Source organism: Micrasema longulum, unplaced genomic scaffold (assembly GCF_059751315.1).
Source record: "Micrasema longulum isolate JH-2025_06_02 unplaced genomic scaffold, ASM5975131v1 h1tg000238l, whole genome shotgun sequence".
NCBI classification, from domain to species: domain Eukaryota; kingdom Metazoa; phylum Arthropoda; class Insecta; order Trichoptera; family Brachycentridae; genus Micrasema; species Micrasema longulum.
Window position 1 is genome coordinate 287,822 of NW_028277443.1, and position 19,573 is coordinate 307,394.

Genomic DNA, 19,573 nt, shown 5'->3' on the forward strand with positions numbered 1-19,573 from the left:
CTATATTTTTTATTTATTTACAAGTGATGGTAGCGAAACATTCCATAATTTATTGTTTAGTCATTACTTCGTAGGGTAACTTTTTAGTTCTAGGGGGATTTTTGAATGGGGAGTCTTTGTTGTCGCTCAGCCAACTGGAGGGTACGAATCGTAAAAAATAAGGGATATTGTATAATATTTTCTATCGATGTATATTTGTTGATTTTACAATACATGTCTGTCAGAGAGCGAAGTTTAAGAAATTACGACAACAATAATTGACAGGAGTAAAAACAATTTTATTGCTGATGCTTCTTTTTTAGTTCAGTTCTTTTTATTTTCAAAGTGGATACAAATATTACATTTTATAAAAAATTAAATTTAAATAGTTGATTTTAAATTTAAACTTAAAAAAAGCAATATGAAACGTATAACGTCTAACGTCAGTTAGTCCAAGGACTAACATTAAGCATCTGTGGTGTTTGAATAATCCTCTATTTTGAATTATGGTTTCATACAAAATATTTTATTTACTTTTTCACCGTTTTTTTAAGAAAGATAGGCTGGAGGTTGGGCTTATCCAGAGACCTATATACGTATAATGAGTTAGAAACTACTTTGAATATATCTTCTCTTCAAGACCGTCGAAATAAATCCGACCTTATAGTCCTATTTAAAATTCTCAACTCACTCTTTGATGCGCCTTAACTACTGAGCTTAAAAAAATTAAATATCCCAACTAGAAACCTCAGACAAAACTTACACTTTCATACCGATAACCATAGAACTAACTATGGTTTACATTTCCCTATGCCCAGAATTCTAAGGTCTGCCAACAAACATACCAGTCTTGATTTCTTTGATAACAAGTTGTCTTCTTTCAAACGATCACTGAATCAAATTCAATTATAAACACCTCTCTCCCGCTTCCACTCCCACAAAGTCTACTATAAACCATTGAGTCTTTCTAATTTTGTTATAATAATTTTCTATATGTAAATGTTTCCATAAAAATGCCCATTGGGCGTATATATAAATAAATAAGACCATATCACGCCAGAAACATCTTTTATCAATACCTTAATATCTCTTTTTTCATCTCTATTTATTCCCTTTTCCCATCGAAGGCTAGTATTAATAATAATTAATTTATATCGGTACACATATTGATAGATCTATTTTTGTATATATATCCTGTCTTCGGTCTCCTGTCAAAAATTAGTAGCTACCTGGGATATCGATCCGACAGGGTAAGATACCTGTGCTACACTTGTGCCGCGATTATGAACGCTATTTTCATCTGTACACATCGAGTCGGTACACTTAACTTCGCTACTATCATCTCTATCTACCTCGGTATGTTCTACCGACTTGTCATCTCGACATCATTTGATCGAATCCAACCAATAAATGACCCTAAAAATTTAGTCCGCATATAGTGACAAAATTTTACGCCTAGATGTTCTTATATGTTAATAGGGCAGAATCTAGCCACATTCTCTGTGCATCTAGGCGTTTGTTTTCAAAACTCACAGTTATGTCAGAATTAAATTCGACTTCGAAATCGACTTATTTCTCTCTCATATTTTTAATAGGCTTTTAAGAAAAAAATGTGCCAACCTCAGAACGTTTAAAAATTTAAATAACTCGCAATTAAAGAAAAGCATGGTTGATGAAATAATTTTTTTGTGACTTTTAATGCTTAGATATGCGTATCGAGGGGTACTAGACCCGTCGCGTCGGTACAAACGGGTGTATTTACATCAAAACTTGCTGGTGAGAGGGATCGGTAGTATATCTTGATAATCGCTCAGGAGGATTCATTTTCAACTATCACGTCATAATGAAGCTCTCTTCATTTCGATGATATATATTGTTGCCCTTTAATAATAACGAATATTTGTGTGTTTTTTTAATATTTTTTATTTCCTTTTTTAATTACTATAAAATAAAAATATACCTTCCTAATCTTTTACATAAAATTTTCTTTTCTCTTTCTTATATTATACAAACATATATTATACCTGTCTATTTATTATAGGAGCAAAAAATTCATAAACATTTTTGTTTACCCACGAACAGGCCATGCCTTTGTGGGATATTTGTTTACTATTCTTAGTGTTAATATGTATTTCTTTGCTATGTTATGTTTTTTTTTTAAATACTCTGTTTTACCTCTTATGTACGTAAAAAATACCAAAAAATTATAATATTAAATAAATAAATGAAAAATATGTCACTTAAGTGTGTAGACATGAGTGACGTACGCTTCCCCTTGTTACATATCGATGTATCTACCCAAAACTTGAAGGTGGGAAGTCGGTAGTGTATCTTCGTAATCGCTCGAGAGAATTTATCTTCATCTATACCGTCACGGTTAAGGTATGACGTCGTTAGCTTCCCTTAATAATCGCGGCCCTGATTGTTTTATTGTATGTAAAGTGATAATTTAATAATCATAATGTGTAAAGTGATCACTTAGACCAGTATTTTAATCACAAATAACTATCGACGTGCTAATAAGCAACGTGATAACAATTTCTCACGATGGTTGTTTATCGTATTCCGTGAACAACTAATATTAAATGTCGAAATATTTACGTTTCGCCACGTATAATCCTGCTGCGCAATCACATATTTGAATTTACCGGTGTCAATATGGAAAATATTCCAAAACTGCAATTGTTATTTATTTATTTATTATTTATCATGCTTTTCATTGCATTCAGCGGGCGGTTGGAAAGTTAAATATCAAAAAAAGCAGTCGCAATAGTAATTGTAATTTAATTTTCACTTTTTTGTATTAGATACTCCTTACTATTTTGCAAATGCAATATAAACATCTTTTCGAATGACCCAGTGCCTTACAAGTCATGGAGTATTTTATAAATATTGGAAAAAAAATCAAAAAGGCCGAATCAGAAGGGTGCATGTACTGCAATGAATCACAAGACGATGCAGAACACACGGTGTTTGATTGCAAAAAATGGAGAAAAAAAAGAGAAAAACTTATAACGGACCTGGATATATCTGAAAGACTGACTCCAGATAATCTTGTAGAAACAATGATTAAAAAAGAACAAAATTGGGCTCTTAAAACTTTTTATGGAAAATATAATGGAGGTAAAAGAAAAAGATGAGATGTCACAAGCAGAAGTCTAGACAAACTGCAGGCAGAGGTAAGGCTGCGAGGCGGGAACCGGTCAGCAGAGAAGAAAAGGGGGGATTTTAGCCGGTGTGAGTCCGGCACTACTCAGGCTATCTGAGTGTCCATAACGGATTTCCCCCCCATCAAAAAAATTAATAAATATATATTGTATATTTTTTTATAGTAAACGCCGATTTTTCGCCAATGAACTGTATTTATTTACAAGGAAAACAAACCGACACTAGCGTTTACTTAGAGATTACACACGCGTTGACTTATGACTGCGATAACTTAAGCATGTTCATTATTGTTTATTGTGATCGCTCAAATGAATAGCATGTTTTTAAGCACGTTGATAGTTATCTGTGATTGAGCTACAGGTAATGAATAGTCGTTTGCCATGTATATGTCTTTACTTCTTTTATCATAGACGTTTTTGAAAGTTCTCCGTATCTGTTAAAATATTTATCAACGCTATTAACGTTCAACAAAGGCAAGATATTATATATTGGAAACTAGATTGTAGTATTTTTTTTAAGGATACGATAGGTAGTTGATGAGGACTAAATATGAACAGTCATTCTCCATATTGCGTGGAAGAGCGCAACAAATGCACGATTGGATGCGCTATGCATACTACCATATACAACATTGTTTCCAGTATGGAGTGCACTAAACATTGCCTCAGACTACTACGAGGTGTGTTCAGAAAATAAAGGGAATTTTTAAATTTCGCGGGATTGCATAGTACGATTGTCATTTTTTAAAATTATGTTGGTAAACGAGTACATACCCCTGAAGTATGCTAAAATTTTCAGCTGTGTTCATTGTTTACTTTGTCGGTGGCAGCCGCTAAGGTTGTACGCTAATAAAAACTCGCCAATGGTAAATGCCAATAGTGTGTAAATCACTGCTCAGGTGCCATAATCCAGAGGAAAAATACGGTTATACGTTTGTACGAAAAAAAGTCAGTAAATTTCCTCTATGCCTTACATAAGGTCCTCCAAGATTTTATAACACGGGTGGATGGTAAAATTTTGGATCCCTAAATGTAGTAAAAATCAAACATACAACAAACAAACAAACAAACCATCACGCCGTTTCCGTGTAAGGGTAGGCAGAGAGGATATAACGCCACAACACTCTATCTTTGCATACAGATCTCGCTTCCTCTACATTCATACATCTTCTCATGCACGCGCGCCGATTATTCCGACTTTTGACATGTCCATCTTCAAGTATTTGTTGGATTTAGTCATGCCATGTCTTTCTCGGTCTTCCTCTATTTCTGCATCCATCAACATTCGCATTGTAAATATTCTTAGCCGTTTTTTCGCTGTCCATTCGTTCTACATGTCCAAACCAGCGCAGAGTTCCTTTCTTGATTTTGTCGATAATGCTTGTCTCAGCCTTACATAATGTACGGATCTCAATATTTGTGCATCTATCGTACATAGTTTTACCACACATTCGCCTGAGAGATCACATTTCAACAGCATTCAGCCTACTTTAATCCCTGTTTTTCTAAGTCCATACTTCGCTCCCATACACCAGGGACGGGACCAGGACTCCGTTGTGAACTGCCAATTTTGCCTCTTGTGACAAACATTATTTATTTGCCATGGTCGATTTAAGTGCACCGTTCACTCTGTTCCCGGCACTCACCCTCCTTTTAATATCTTTCTCAGTCATTCCATCCCTCACTGGGGATTGTTCACTAACATACTTCCCAGATACACAAATTCCTCTACTTGTCATACTTTCATTTCTTTCAAAAATCATCACATTCGATTTATCGACATTCATCAGCAAATCGCTTTTCTTGCATACATCGTAGACCTTTGGTACCAAGAATTTCAGTTCCTCTTTGTTGTTAGCAAGAAGTACAGTAAAAACCAAAAGCTTTTCTGTGCATTTGTCGATCTGCAAAAAGCGTTTGATAGAGTTGACAGAGAAAAATTATGGATGGTGTTATCGGAGTACGGAGTGAGCGGAAATCTAACACGTGCTATTGCTTCTCTGTATGAAGACAGCACAGCATGTGTTAGGGTAAACGGATCATACACATCGTGGTTTGACATTCATAAAGTAGTGAAGCAAGGATGTGTGATGTCACCATGGCTGTTCAACGTGTATATCAAAAACTGCATGAAAGAACTGGAAGGCTTAAGAATGGGAGCAAAAATGGGTGATTTAAATGTCAATTGTCTTTTGTATGCTGACGATGCCGTAGTCAAAATCACTCTTACTAATACATATTTCATGCCGACCTTGCCGGGAATCGAACCGAGACCTTAGGCATGGTACGTGCTCCACAAGGCGGAATAGATAGAGTATTTTTTTCCTGGACTCTTACCCGAGAGGAGTCTTTAAGTAGAAAACATTCGTCCAGCCTTCTAAGAGTTGGTACAAAAGCCACGGCGCTCGTTTGTGTGTAGCGGAATTATGAGCGAAATGTTGATTTTAAAGAATTTACGAAACGAAGGCGTGACATGCTTAGGGGTCTGGTTTTATTTCCACCCATAGAACTGTATTCTTTACTCTGCCCGGACTCAGGGTACCATACCCTATGGCACATTATACCACGCTCTGTATCCACCGTGAGAAGGGATAACTGAATGTTGTGCATTGCATGGGTCATAGGGCGGCACGTGTCAAAATGTGCACTTAATGTCGCCGAGGGATAATAACCCATTGGAAACAATTAACTGTATGGTAATGGTGTACATACAATATTCAGGTATCTACAAGTATGTACCCGTATTGGATATGGCTCTCAGCGTACCACCTACCTTACATTGCGACATGGATACGCCTTGCGTTCGTTTATCAGGGTCGAACAGAGGAATTCTCGATTGTGCATAATGACGTTTTCTTAGGGTGAAAGTTAACAACGAGAGAAATCAGGTAGGTACATATTTACGCAACTCAAACCTGAAATTTTTAAAAATAATATTGGGCAATAAAGTCAGTTTCATAGAAAAAAGTCACATTCTGCTTTTACATTTTTAGTTTAAAATGGGTAAAACATTTTCTTTGCTAAATGGGTTCGCCGTTGTTTACGCATTCTGCATATTTGAAAGAAAATGCAACTTTTACTAGCATTAAACTTAACTTTTCGATGAAACGGCTCAAATGTAGTTTAGATTCAAGAATGAAAAGATTAATTGATGACATATTTATTGGAATCCAATATTTTAACTAAGTATCCGTCAATGTGTTGTGTTATCACGTAAAATATTATGAAAATATGTTTAGTTAATACATTTAAAGCTACACCGACAAAGTGTAAAGCTGTTTCGGCTTTCTGAAGTAAAAAATATGATTGAACGGAAGAAGATTTGGTTGCGTACTAGATAAGAGCCAAATATTGAATTAATGGGTATTATCATTACAATATTAAATAAGCTACCCTTGACGACTATCAGAAGCAAGATACCCGATTTAACCCAATTAGGGATTTATTTATTATATATACGGCCAATGCCACTTACAACAGTTACATGAAGGAACATTTTTTAAATTTTTAAATTTTATTGATTTATTTATACATTTACATTGTTTGTATTCTTTTTTTATACAGAATAATGTTCCCCACTGCCGGGTGTCCCGTGCCGAGAGAAACATTTTACAAAAAGTGAAACATGCCTTAAGTTAGTTATTTAACAAAGGCAACATAATAATAATAAAACAAGAAATGGAATAAAAAGAATGTAGCAAAGACAGAAAAGGGGATTAAACTTATAGTATATAACATATTACAAGAGAGATGAAGAACATTTTAAAGAAGGCAATATAGATGTCTAGGCATCTACATGGCTTATGACCTAAATAATTTAATTAGATGAATCTCACTCGCATAAATAAAGGTTTCAGCTCTTTAACTTCACAAACATCAACAGATGAAAAAATTGAAGTAATATAGATGTTCAAGTATGGGCAGAATGGTGAATGTTACACAGTGTGTAAAGTGGCCACTTAAACCAGCCAATGCCAGGTCATAAGCCCCGTAGATGCCTAGACATCTATATTGCCTTCTTTGAAATGCTTTTCATCTCTCTTGTAATATGTTAATGTTAACAGCTCCCCAGGAAGTTGAATCCAGTCCTTGTCCACGAAAATTTGGACAAACTCAGCATATTGTTAATAGTATATAATATATTCATAAACACGATAAACATATAAGTCTTCGAGCTAAACCACGCCAATCCATCTTCATCCCACACGGTTTTAGTGGCGAAGAGATCTACAAAAAGCTGGAAGATCTATCCCAAAGAATTTTAAGTAATGTGACGAATTGACTTATTTATAAAAGGATGAAGAAAAAAACGCTCGAATCCGAGAATCCTTATCACTAGACTAAATAATGGGTAGTCGTTAGTGAGATTGTTTTACTCGTACATCTTATCTATTTTACTTATGAAATCATCCGTATTATGTCTTCATCACTTTTTCAACGTTTTGTTAACGATCTGTTTCTCACATAAGCTAATTGGCTTAAATATAAGTTAAAATATAATACTGGTTCCTGTCTACCCGTGTCTAGGGTAGATCGATCAATAATTTTGACGGCTCAAATCCTCTGTCAACGATCCTTATAAGATTGAGATAATGCACCCCATATATCTCTACCTGGGATTTGCATCCGAGATGAATTAATGCAGTTGGCATGAGAGAGTTGAGCCCACGTCTTTATTAATGCATTTATTCGTTACTGAATATTCCCACTAACTTTCAGGCCGATGCCGACAGAAGAACTTTTTGAACAATAAAAAAGCCATTTCAAAATATTTTTTTATCATTAATATACCTAGATATTAATTAAAATCAAATACAAATATATTTTTATACTATTTTTGTATAACAGCCTTTCATTATTTTATTTTTATATTAATATAAATAACAATCTTCTTACTGAATGGATATTCATTTCCAAGAGGGACAGTTATTAATTTACTTATAAATATTGTAAAAATTGTAATTAATAGTGTAGAAATATTACGTATTCTGATTTAAATGTAAATATGTTATTCAAATGTTTATAACATTTTAGCTAAGTTTTGAAATATTATTGTTTCGTTTATTTATTTGTGGGTATGATTTTTTGGGGCAGCAAATAAAATTGGTGTTAATGTGCAAATGTTAAAACATTTAAAAAATATATTATTTTTTATACATGATTAACAGTGTTGCTTTTATTTATCTTTTTCACTTTTTTGTTGCACTAAGTTTTTTTTAAATATTAGATTGTATAAAGCTTTATTGTTAAAAATTATGTGTAAAATATATGCACATAATTATTTTAAATGTTAAAAGTTACATGTTTTTTACTTCAAATTATTAGTATGTTTCTACTTACCTGTATTATTTATGTAAATGCCCCTTGGGCGTATTGTAAAATGAAATTTAAAAATAAATATTTATATTTATTATGAATGTTAACCGTTTGCTTCCGTGTAATAACCCATATCATCTCGTATATGAGAATGCAATTGATGTAAGTAAACACTGTGTAAAGCTCGGGTTTCCTAGGACAGCGGTGCCCGTATTTTAACGGCCGTAGTGAACATTAATGCGGTTGACAGCCGTCGTAATGGTGACTAGAGAGTGGTTTCCTATAAAAATGGTGTTGATAACACCGTTAAAAAATAAAACCACTCTCTAGTCACCACTACGACGGCTGTCGACCGCATCACCGTTCACTACGGCCGTTAAGATACGGGCACCGCTGTCCTAGGAAACCCTAGCTTAACACTTCATGCCTTGATGACCTAAACCACGCTTGCCTTCTTTACAAGGCGCAAGGTTCTCGACGTCCTGGACGTCCACTGCTGACTGTTCATCGGCAGTTCGTGTCATTACTAGCATTCAACTTTTATCCTTTCCTATTGTTAATGTTCACCTTTGACTGAATTAGATATTTTTTTTTTTTTTTTTTTTTGCACCACAACAGACCAGGAGGCCCAATTACAGTGGTGAATTATATCACAGAACACCCAGACTTGAGAAAAATCACATTTTTTAATTTTTGTGTTCTCACCGGGAATCGAACCCGGAACCTTCCGAGCGTGAGTCAAGCGTCTTGACCACTACACCACGGAGGCCGGGTAGGTACTCCATAAATGTATGAACATAAAACGTTTATGTTATTATCTTTTTACGGGGTGTTCTTTAAAACCTGTCACATCCGAAACCATGATGATCAGTATGAGCAAGAAGACTTATTGGTACATTAAAATATTTTTTTAGAATGACAAAACAAATGGTTGCTCACTTCTGCAGGGGAGAAACGAGAAGGGGGGGGGGGAGTCTGAACTGCACGGCCGCGCCCCCCTCGCTTCTCCCCTGCAGAAGTAAGCAACCACTTGTTTTTTTCCATATTTTATTTTTTAAGATTTTAGTCGTTCTAAAAAAATATTTTAATGTCTTCTTTCTCATACTGATCATCGTGGTTTCGGATGTGACAGGGTTTAAAGAACATCCTGTATATTTAATTCCTCTGTACGTGTGATGTCACCGTACTCCTCCTAAGCCGCTTAACCGATATTCGTGCGGTTTTCAGAGAAATATAGATCTTTGCGCTGTGCGTGTTCGTAGATATTAAAATCTTCAATCGAATATGTAAAAAATAAGTTAGGAGCATAAATGTTTTATTCATCTACCAGGGTTGCATTCGGGGAGAATGCATTCCGAGGTTTGGTGGAAAAATACAGTCAAATCGTTTTCAAAATGTTTTCGTTTTTTTGACGATTAAGCAAAAAAAGTCAACGTCGAACGAACTCTCTGATTTAGATTGCTTAAGCAGTGATAAGCACAGTCCATTATTCGGAAATTAAAGAATACTGAGAGACGTGAGTAAATAAAGATGACCGGTAATCGTCAAAAAATGATACCATCTTCATTATTCTACTATTAACCTTTTACTCGTCAACATTGGGTAAAGTGGGTTGAATTTTTAACTAACGTTTTAATAGTTTTACTATCCACCTTTTGTTACTATAGATGAAACAACTTTTATTTTCTATTTTGGACTATTACTACAGATTTTTTACTATTAATAACGATCATACAACCGGGCCTTAGCCAATCGGCGCAGGATAACGAGGTATTGCACACTTTTTTTGGTTTTGCTTTGGGCAACAGCAAATCACACAATGACGAAACGAAAAGATGGAAATGTCAAACTCAATGTCAAATGTCACTTAGTATATAGTTTATCGAAAAATTGAATATCGAAAAAACGTTTGCTGAACCAGCTAACGGCAGGCAAGCCAATGTTCGGGCAGGACAACGTCTGTCGGGTACGCTAGTCTAGTACACAATTCAGAATACCTAGATACAATTTGTCGGCCTCGTGGTGTAATGGTCAGCGCGTTTGCCTACCGCGTATGCAAACGGTCTCAGATTCGATTCCTGACATGGTTGATATGAAAAATTTATTTAAAAGGGTGTTTTTACACTTAAAATATTTCTTAGTCCATGAACTGGTACCTGAAGAGTGAGACTAATCATCTTACCTTCATGTAACAAAAATCATTCAGATACGCTGCGATTGGTGTGCCAATGCAGTGGCCTATGCACCATTAGGTGGGGAAAAGGAATGCTGTTGACGAATTGACAATAGAGCACCACTGAAAATTACAATGTACGTATATAATTATAAGTATACAAGATGCGTTATTATATTAATTTACCTATTTTTACAATAGTTTAAGTTATTAAATTAACGTTGCTAGTTTTATTTCGATTCATATTTTATTATTATTTTAGTTACTGTTTTTATTAGTTTTAAATTAATGAATGAATTTATTCCAATAATTTAATTTCAATGATATTTATTATTAATTTTATTTGAAGATGTATTTTAATAATGTTTATATGCGTACCTACATAAGATGTATTCAGTACTATGTGTCAGCGCGTTTGCCTATCATGCAAGTGGTCTTGGTTTCGATTCCCGACATGGTTGATATGAAATATTTATTTTTAAAAGGGTGTTTTTACACTAAAAATATTTCATAGTCAGTGGAGTGGTACCTGAAACTTGAAACTGATCATCTTACCACCATGTTAAAAAAAAAAGATCAAGATACGCTGCGATGGGAGTGCCAATCCAGTGCCCTATGCACTATTAGGTGAAAGAGAATGAATGTAAAGAAAATGATGATAAAATGTATTTTAAAATAATGAATAAATTTTTACAATAATAAATTAATTTCGGTAACTTATACTGTTAATTTTATTAAAAAAGTGTTTAAATGTAGGTAATCAACAATAAAATTTGTAGGGACTTTTTTATTTTCATTTATTCTGCAAATCATATATTATTTTTCATTGTTTGTAAACCAAATAAATAAATATACCTCCAAAAAAAAATATTTTGTGTTATGGTAATATTATGGTCCAACATATACCTAGTCCATAAAAACAATAGCAAACAATGATGATTAAGTCACTAATACACATTTTGATACATCGTTAGGGGAGGAAGAGTCTAAAACTGGTAATCCCAGCATGGAAAAGATCCACCTCTCTCGGCAGGATGTTCAACAGATCAATCATCCTCCCCACAGGCATCATCAACGGTAAATTTGTCCTGCACCCAGGAATAACAAATGGTCGCGCTTCTAAATGCATATAGCGGATGAACACATCTTTTTTTGCCATCGCTACAAATATTTGTATGATAAAAATTTTCAGGAGGAGAATACTGTTTGCCAACCGTTGCTACTACGCGCTTCAAAAACAATTATGGTCCAAACTTACACGAATAAATACTAAGAAAATACTGTACAAAACTCCGATCAAACCAATCCTGACATATGCCTCCGAAACCCGAGTTATGACAAATAATACCGAGAGAACCATTGCAAATTTCGAAAGAAGAATCCTCAGAGTTTTTTATATGAGTGAAAATAATCACTGGCGTCGTCGCTACAATATTGATTTATTTATTTATTTTTATTTATTTAACACTTTTATGTAACACTTTTTATAAATATAATATATATATACATATAAGGGCGGGCATATTGCCTTAAGGCAATTTCTTCCTACCTACCCAAACCATTCGGTCTGAGAAAATTACAAATACATGGACATATTGAATCCTACAATTTTATACAAAAATTAAATATATTACAATAGGGAGATAGATGAAATCTACCGAGCGCCCGATGTAATCAACTCTACCAAAGTGGGGCGCTTGAAGTGGGTTGGCCATATAATTAGATTGGACGTCAAAAACTGAATGTTAAATTATTGTTTTATGTGAAACCTGTAATGGGTCTAGTTATTTGCTGTAACTTTGTATGAATTGTTTAATTTTATATTACTGTTATAGATTCAATAAATAAATAAGATTAGAAAACACCGCAGTTGATTCAATTCATTTCTTATGTATTGTTTACAATGTAAAAAACCTCCTGTAAGTAAAGTCTAGTTCTTTTAAGAATGTCCGGGTTTTGACGACAATATATTGTTACTGCGCATGACTGCACCTAAATATTTGAGACGGACCAATTACGCAACGATGGTCAGTGGCTTTCTAGTATTCGATTGGATCGCACTGCCCTTTTCCCCTCTTTTCCAGCAATACTGTATTGCGAAATGAATTTTAAATATCATTTTGTAGGGGGGGTACGGGGCGTCAATCTGCGCGGCTCATAGTTCAATCTTAGAAGAATTATACTATAAGTACCTATACAGTTTAGTTATAATATTTTTCTTTCGAAGTATTGGTTATTTATATGATTTTTTGCTATTTCTTTTTTCAAATCTTTTCTGCAATTGTGATAAAAAAATAACTATTACTGACCCAGTTATATTTCGTTTTGTTTGTGTCCATGTAAGTGTTACTGACATACAATATACACTCGTATCGCTATACTCTAACTGGTAATCTGTTTTCGTTTCAAAAATAAATAAAAAAATTACATTTTACGAAGTTTTACATTTATAATTTCAAATGTATTGAATATTCATCCTCGTGTGATAATAACTATTAAAAAAACAAACTTTGTCAAAAATATTTATTACATTATATATGGCATATGAAACTCCCAGAAGTTAAAAAACTCATTAGAGACAAAACATAAAAGAGAAAAAAATTAATTCTAATAGTAAAAATACTCACGCTTTTTTCTTGTTCCTGAAGTAGAGGTAAGTCTGTTGATCGGTCCTAAAGACGAACCTGACACAGGTGGCATTATGCAGGTCAGCGATAGCATCATCGACCACTTTACGCTGTGGGGTGCTGAACTCATCATCATTAAAGTCGTAGAATATTACTTTGTTTGGCCAAGTTAGACTTTCCGAGAGAACCAGGTTCTTGTACTTAGTATTATCTTCCTCGTACTCCTGAAAATATATTATGATTTGGAAAAAGTATTAAAAAAAACATAACGCATATTTATAAGAATAGTTTCGCAATTTTATTTAACATGTATTTCATGATTCTTCCGAAAGCCAAAGATTTTAACTTAAAAACAATTATTCTATTCTATGGAAGCGATTAGTTTATTATACGCAGTAGGGCGGGTCGGAAGCAGCTATTTTTGGATTATAGTTTTTTTAATTTTATTTTGAACATTTATTTATTACAGATTATTACTTTCATTTTACAAAAATAATATATACATTTTTTATTCATACTCTGTTGTTCAAAATGATATTTTTTACATCTTTTGAAAAGTTTGTCTGAGTCTTTTGTTTAGTTTTGTCAGGTAGTTTAGTGTATAATTTCAGTCACTGGTTTATTAGTCTCGACTGTCTTCTAAAAAAATAGAATAAAATGTTTAGCCTTTTGTATTTTATAAAACTCATATTTTATGAGTAAACCAATAAATTATCATCAGAAAAAAAAGTGGAGTTATAATGAACTGTTTGACGTGTTTGAAAACAAATGTTAATTAAAAACATGACTAAATATGGATGTGGCTGTAAATTTTTTAAATATATATGTTTTTTAATTGACATCGACCCTCTACAAAATGTTGGTAAGAAAAAAATGATTTTTTTAAACATTTTTTTTGTTACATTTTTTTTGCACCACAACAGGCCAGGAGGCCTAATTACAGTGGTGAATTACATCACAGAGCACCCAGGCTTGAGAAAATCACATTTTAATTTTTGTGTTTTCACCGGGAATCGAACCCGGAACCTTCCGTGCGTGAGTCAAGCGTCTTGAGCACTACACCACGGAGGCTGCCAAATATCTAAATAAACCTAAAAGTCGGGTCTCGGAAATCTGACATTGGTCCTTCTAGATATAAGCCACAAATATTATGAAGATTTGAGAAAATATGGATGATTTCACAGGCAAAATAAAGATTGATACACAGTCTAAAATATTTTTTCTTTTTAAATAAAAAAAAATATTAGCATTCTTATATAGTTCACCCAAATATTTCCAATTTGGTGGCCTTTTTTAAGGAGTTGTAAATAACTCACTATTAGAAAGTGGAAATTAAGTTGTGATAGAGTGGGTTTCGAACCTCGGACTTTGACCCGTGAGTCCGCAACACTAGCCACGGGACCATAACCCATATAAAATATAATTTATTTTTATACAAATTAAAATCATTAATTTTTAATCACTTCTTTTCTAAATTATAAAAATGTACTAAGTGTTGTACTTGTTTTACTGTTTGTACGATACTCGTACATCGCCTCTGTTTCTTCAATACTTTTTATATTTAAATTCTTTATTTTTTGTTAATTTGCTGCATGCCTGTGTTATAATTTCTTATTTAATTTTCCCCTATTATTTCTTTATTTTCTGCTGATTTTATTTTATTTTATACCGTGTAAATGCCAAGATATTCATATTCTATTAAAGGTTTCATACATCTTTCTTAAAGTACGCGTCGGCTAGAAAAAAAACTTTTTATGTTTACTTGGTTAGAAAAAAACAATATTTAATTCTCGGAGATCTTCTTCTCTTCATGGAAAATTAATAATGCATTCCTTCTGTTGCCTTTGAAATGTCATAATAAAGATCCGATTAAGGAGCTTTTAAAACGTCAATCCCTTAAAACAAAAACCAGTCTGAACGGATAAACTGTTTTTATCTTTGTATTCGTCCTTGTTATCGAATCCCCTTTATTCAAAAGATATAAAAAAGCTATGCAACCTGCATAAATTTTACCAAACTACAACGTCTTTATTATAATTTGCGCTTATTTTGCATACATTCACAAAGGTTTCGCTATGATTAATGAATAAGGCGTCTAAAAGTTAAAAGACTGGTAACTTTTTTACACGCTTACCCACTTAAAACTGTAATCTTAACAAAAGGATGTTTTTGAAAAGGATCTGGAGGCTACCAATTTAAGATTGATTAATCTTGGTCAATACTCTGATTTAAATGTAGTAGTGTGCCAAAACCTCTAATCTAAGGTGCACGCTATTTTTTTATTTGTGAAAAACAAGTATAAAAATAAATTATCTGAGAATAATGAAGTTTGATCTACACAATATTATAAATTATATTAAATGAAAACTTTTGTTAAAAGCTTTTGGGTTAATGCTGTTTAGCAAAATTCACTGCCATAAATTTTCTGAATTTTTAAACTTTAAAACCAAGAACATATATCGATATAAATACATAAGATTTCTCATAAAAATACTTTTGCACATATTTAACATTTTTAAAGCAAATTTATTGTAAATAATGGATCTTTTTACTGAGTAAAATTAGATAGTTTTTTAACGCGGGTAATAATCTTTAAATTTGAAAGCTTAGTGCAGTGAAGAAATTTCTTCTGAACTACCTAAAAATTATAAATAAATATCGTAAAATATGACCCATATTCATAATAGTGCGTATAAAATCAAAGTCTTCTTGGTATACTCAGTGGGTTCTTGGATTCATTATCCTTCTATTAGTGAGTAGTTAGTTGGTTTAGAATTGTGATAGCAATGGTATTAATGGCGTATTGTTGCGGCTTTGACTTGATCCAGCCGCATAGAGTATAACTTCCACCCTGATAAAACAAGACGGCCAAAGTAACATAACACATTATAATACAGTATCATGTGCATTGTTAGGGCCCTGTACCTTCCAGGTACCCGGACAAAGGTGCCAAAAGATTAATGAATAGTAATTCGTCTCACCGTCGAGTTGAGAATGTGTTCATCACCGAGAATTATATCCCCTTCGAAGTATTCCCCCTCCTCGCCTAAGTCATCCCCTTCCTCGCCGCTCCCGGTGGAAGAGCTGTCATCAATCACCGCCGGATCCGCCACCTCGGCACGAGACGAGTTACACTTATCACAATATTGTACGAGATCGGGCCTATTGTAAATCTCCACCGGCATGGAGGACGCGAGACCGGACACCAGCACCAAGCACAGCGGGTATAACGCACTTTGTCGCTTTTTGTTCCCCATTTTGTAGCACTCAATTCCGACTCTCGAGTACGGTCTGTTTCGACATTTGGAAATGCTCGAACCTTCCTCTGTAGATAAGAGACGAGCTCCGCGTGAGACGACTACCGGCAACGACCTGGCGACTGGCTCCGCTCGCTTATCTTCCGCTGGTTTCCCTCAGCTTGAAGAGAGCCGACAATAGAACTAATGGGGTCAGACTCTCGAGAGGCGACCGAACATCTTGGCGTACGAAATCCTGTTTTTCATTTATATCAAATTTGGTTCGATACTAGGTTAAAAAAACTCGCCGGACGACATAGCGCCGTGATATGCATACATTCGCTGGATTCCTAACCCGGCCGTAATAAACTTAGGAGGCGCGAGGTTGACGGTGTTGTGATAAAACTTTATAGGTCCTTAAACCATCCAAAGGTTACCTCTGTACGATCTACGGCACATAAAATATATCGAGTTTCCCATGCGTTAAAATACCGTTTGATGTCTATGTAAATTTTTTTATCAAATCCACAATAGTTATTTACCCATGTACGCTTAAATATTTGAAATTAGTAAGTATGTTTTTTTTAAGATTCCCAAATTATGCAAATCATTTCCAAGAAATCATGATTTAACTTGTTAAAAAAATCAAACGTTTTATTATTTTGTATTTTAAAACCTATATAGCCAATAACTGGACTTTTTTACGTGGAGGTTCCATTATAAATAATGAATTATATTTATAACATAGTTCGTGGTATTTATTATTTGAATACCCGTGCCAGCGACTTTTCTCTCTTTATTCGAGATGTATTATAAAGTTTTATAGTATTTGTATAAATTTATGGTTATTTTCGAGTTCATTAAATCACATTTATTAACAGGCACCCTATCGTATTTATTTAAGCAAATCGTTTATTGTTTGTTTTAGTAAGTTCAGTGACATTGCAAAAACTTGTTCGCTTACTAGAAAAAACTCGTCGATATGCAAGAATTTATACAAAATATTTAACTTCCTCATTTACGTATCATGAAAATAATATTTATTTTGTTAGCAGCATAGTTTTTATGCAATGAATTTCATTTTCATTTGAATGAATAATAACAAAAAAGAATAAATAATAAGAATAAAACGAAAACACGTTAGTTAAATTTGACAAAAATCCTACTTATTTTAAAGACTTAATGGTAATTAAAAGACTACATTTATGTATTTCCTAGTTAGTTTTACCCTGTTTAAATACTGTTTTACATACATATGCAAACCTACTGTTGTACACAACGAGGTAGTTCAGAGCTACGGGAAATTGTTTATAAAAAAATGTTTTCTTAAGCGCGGTAAAAATTAGAGCATTGAATTGTACGGCGAAGTTTCTTCGGACGAAAAGAAAAGGACGAAAAAAAGTAAAAATGAACTACTTTGGATCTCCGTTACAAGTTCTTAAGAATTAACCAATAATTTAGTGTTGTGATAGATTTACGGTTTCCGGGAAGCCAACTGACCAGTCAGCAGAACTCTCCGACTGGAACTTGTGATATTAAATTAAAGCAAAATTAAAAAAACTTTTTAAAATCACAACACTAATACACAGTTTTTTGGCTTAGTTTGATAGTCTATTAACAAATATTAAAAAAAAAAAAACCATTGAAATTCCTCACTAAAAATCATTTTATTTGTAGGGTTGTCTACATAGCGATTTTACTTTCAAAATATTGGTTTTTTAAAAATCTCTTGGCCTTTAAGCTATTAACGTATTACAATTTATTTACTTTTTAATTTTTTTTAACATTTCAATTGATATGATAATATTGCGAACTCTTATCTTAAATATTTTTTATTCGTATAAGTCCATTTGAATATATTTCTATAATCTATTGACCTTCGTCAAACTTCTCATACCAAAGGACTTACCAATATTTTTTTACTAATATTTGTAATTCATATTATATGTCAGTAGTTGTCCATGCATAGATTAAAAAACTGCCTAATATAGCATCACCTTAAAATGTATACTACAGATCACGTTTTAAAAAGATGTTAAGAGGGTTTGAAAGAGCTCAGTATTGTTTAAATGGTCAATCTTTTTAGGAAAAATCTCGTTATAAAGCAACTTATGATAAGAACCCATTTCATTTGAAAAGTTCAACAATTATTCTATTTGATTGTGTAACATTATGAGATTTTGGATGAAGGTACAATTTGTCTCGATTATTAGTGTTTTTTTATTTTACTGGCACAGAAAGTAGAATAGTTACCTACTGAGAGTTGCCATCTTTTGTCACGCATCCTTAAATAATTGTGCAGTCAGTAGGTAACGGCTAGGTTCGTATTGAATATGAATAAATCTAAACAGCTCTCACTTAGAAACGTAATGCCCTGATTCTGTAGGTACCATCAGGAATTACCATTTTTGCACGTATGTGTAAATGCACTTATGTAAAATTAACACAGCAGTGTCGATCTGTTGATTCCCAAGCTCATAATTTATGTACATATCCTAAGTTTTTTTATTTTTTTTATGTGCCCGACTGCCAATTACAACGTAAATGTATGCCTCTGTAATTACAAAAACATGTTTTTAAAAGAATGCCCAATAGATTATAGCAGTATTGTTTTATTTATAAAAAAAAATATTTATTCGGATAATCAACAGGTACATTTATCATATTAAAAAAAAACAACAAAATAAATAACAAATAAGCCAATTACAGATTTTCACAAGTAGCACCACAGTAAGTTAAAAATATTATCAAACATAAAATAAACAATGGTTTAAATCCAAAAGAAAAAAAAAAACAATACAAAATTATTTCGAAAGCAAACGCCGTACGTCATTATGATTATTCGCAAATTATTATTAGTTTAATGATTTTGTTATTACATTTAAATTATTGAAAGTTCGCCATAAATATGAATTTCGCCAATAATTAGATGAGATACGAATAGTATGAAGAAGAAGGTTATAATATATTTGTATGTAACCACTTACCGACTTTTCTATGTCTACCGGTTTCGAGACGTACCCGTCTCTTCGGGTTACGTCTCAACGGGGTGACTTAAGTGATTTTGCACAAATG

The 19,573-nt window shown here is 33.3% G+C and overlaps 1 protein-coding gene across 1 annotated transcript in view; it reads right to left on the minus strand.

Annotated features, from left to right (window-relative positions):
• LOC148283432 (hatching enzyme 1.2-like) overlaps positions 1 to 16,689 on the minus strand; it is a 37,592-nt gene extending 20,903 nt beyond the window's left edge. Inside the window, exons 1-2 of the mRNA XM_088243863.1 lie at positions 16,244 to 16,689; positions 13,263 to 13,486 (exon numbers count right to left, since the gene is read on the minus strand). Of these exons, the coding sequence (XP_088099989.1) occupies positions 13,263 to 13,486; positions 16,244 to 16,519 (500 nt within the window). The 5' untranslated portion in view covers positions 16,520 to 16,689. The remainder of the gene's footprint in view (positions 1 to 13,262; positions 13,487 to 16,243) is intronic.
• Between the last annotated feature and the right edge of the window lie 2,884 nt (positions 16,690 to 19,573).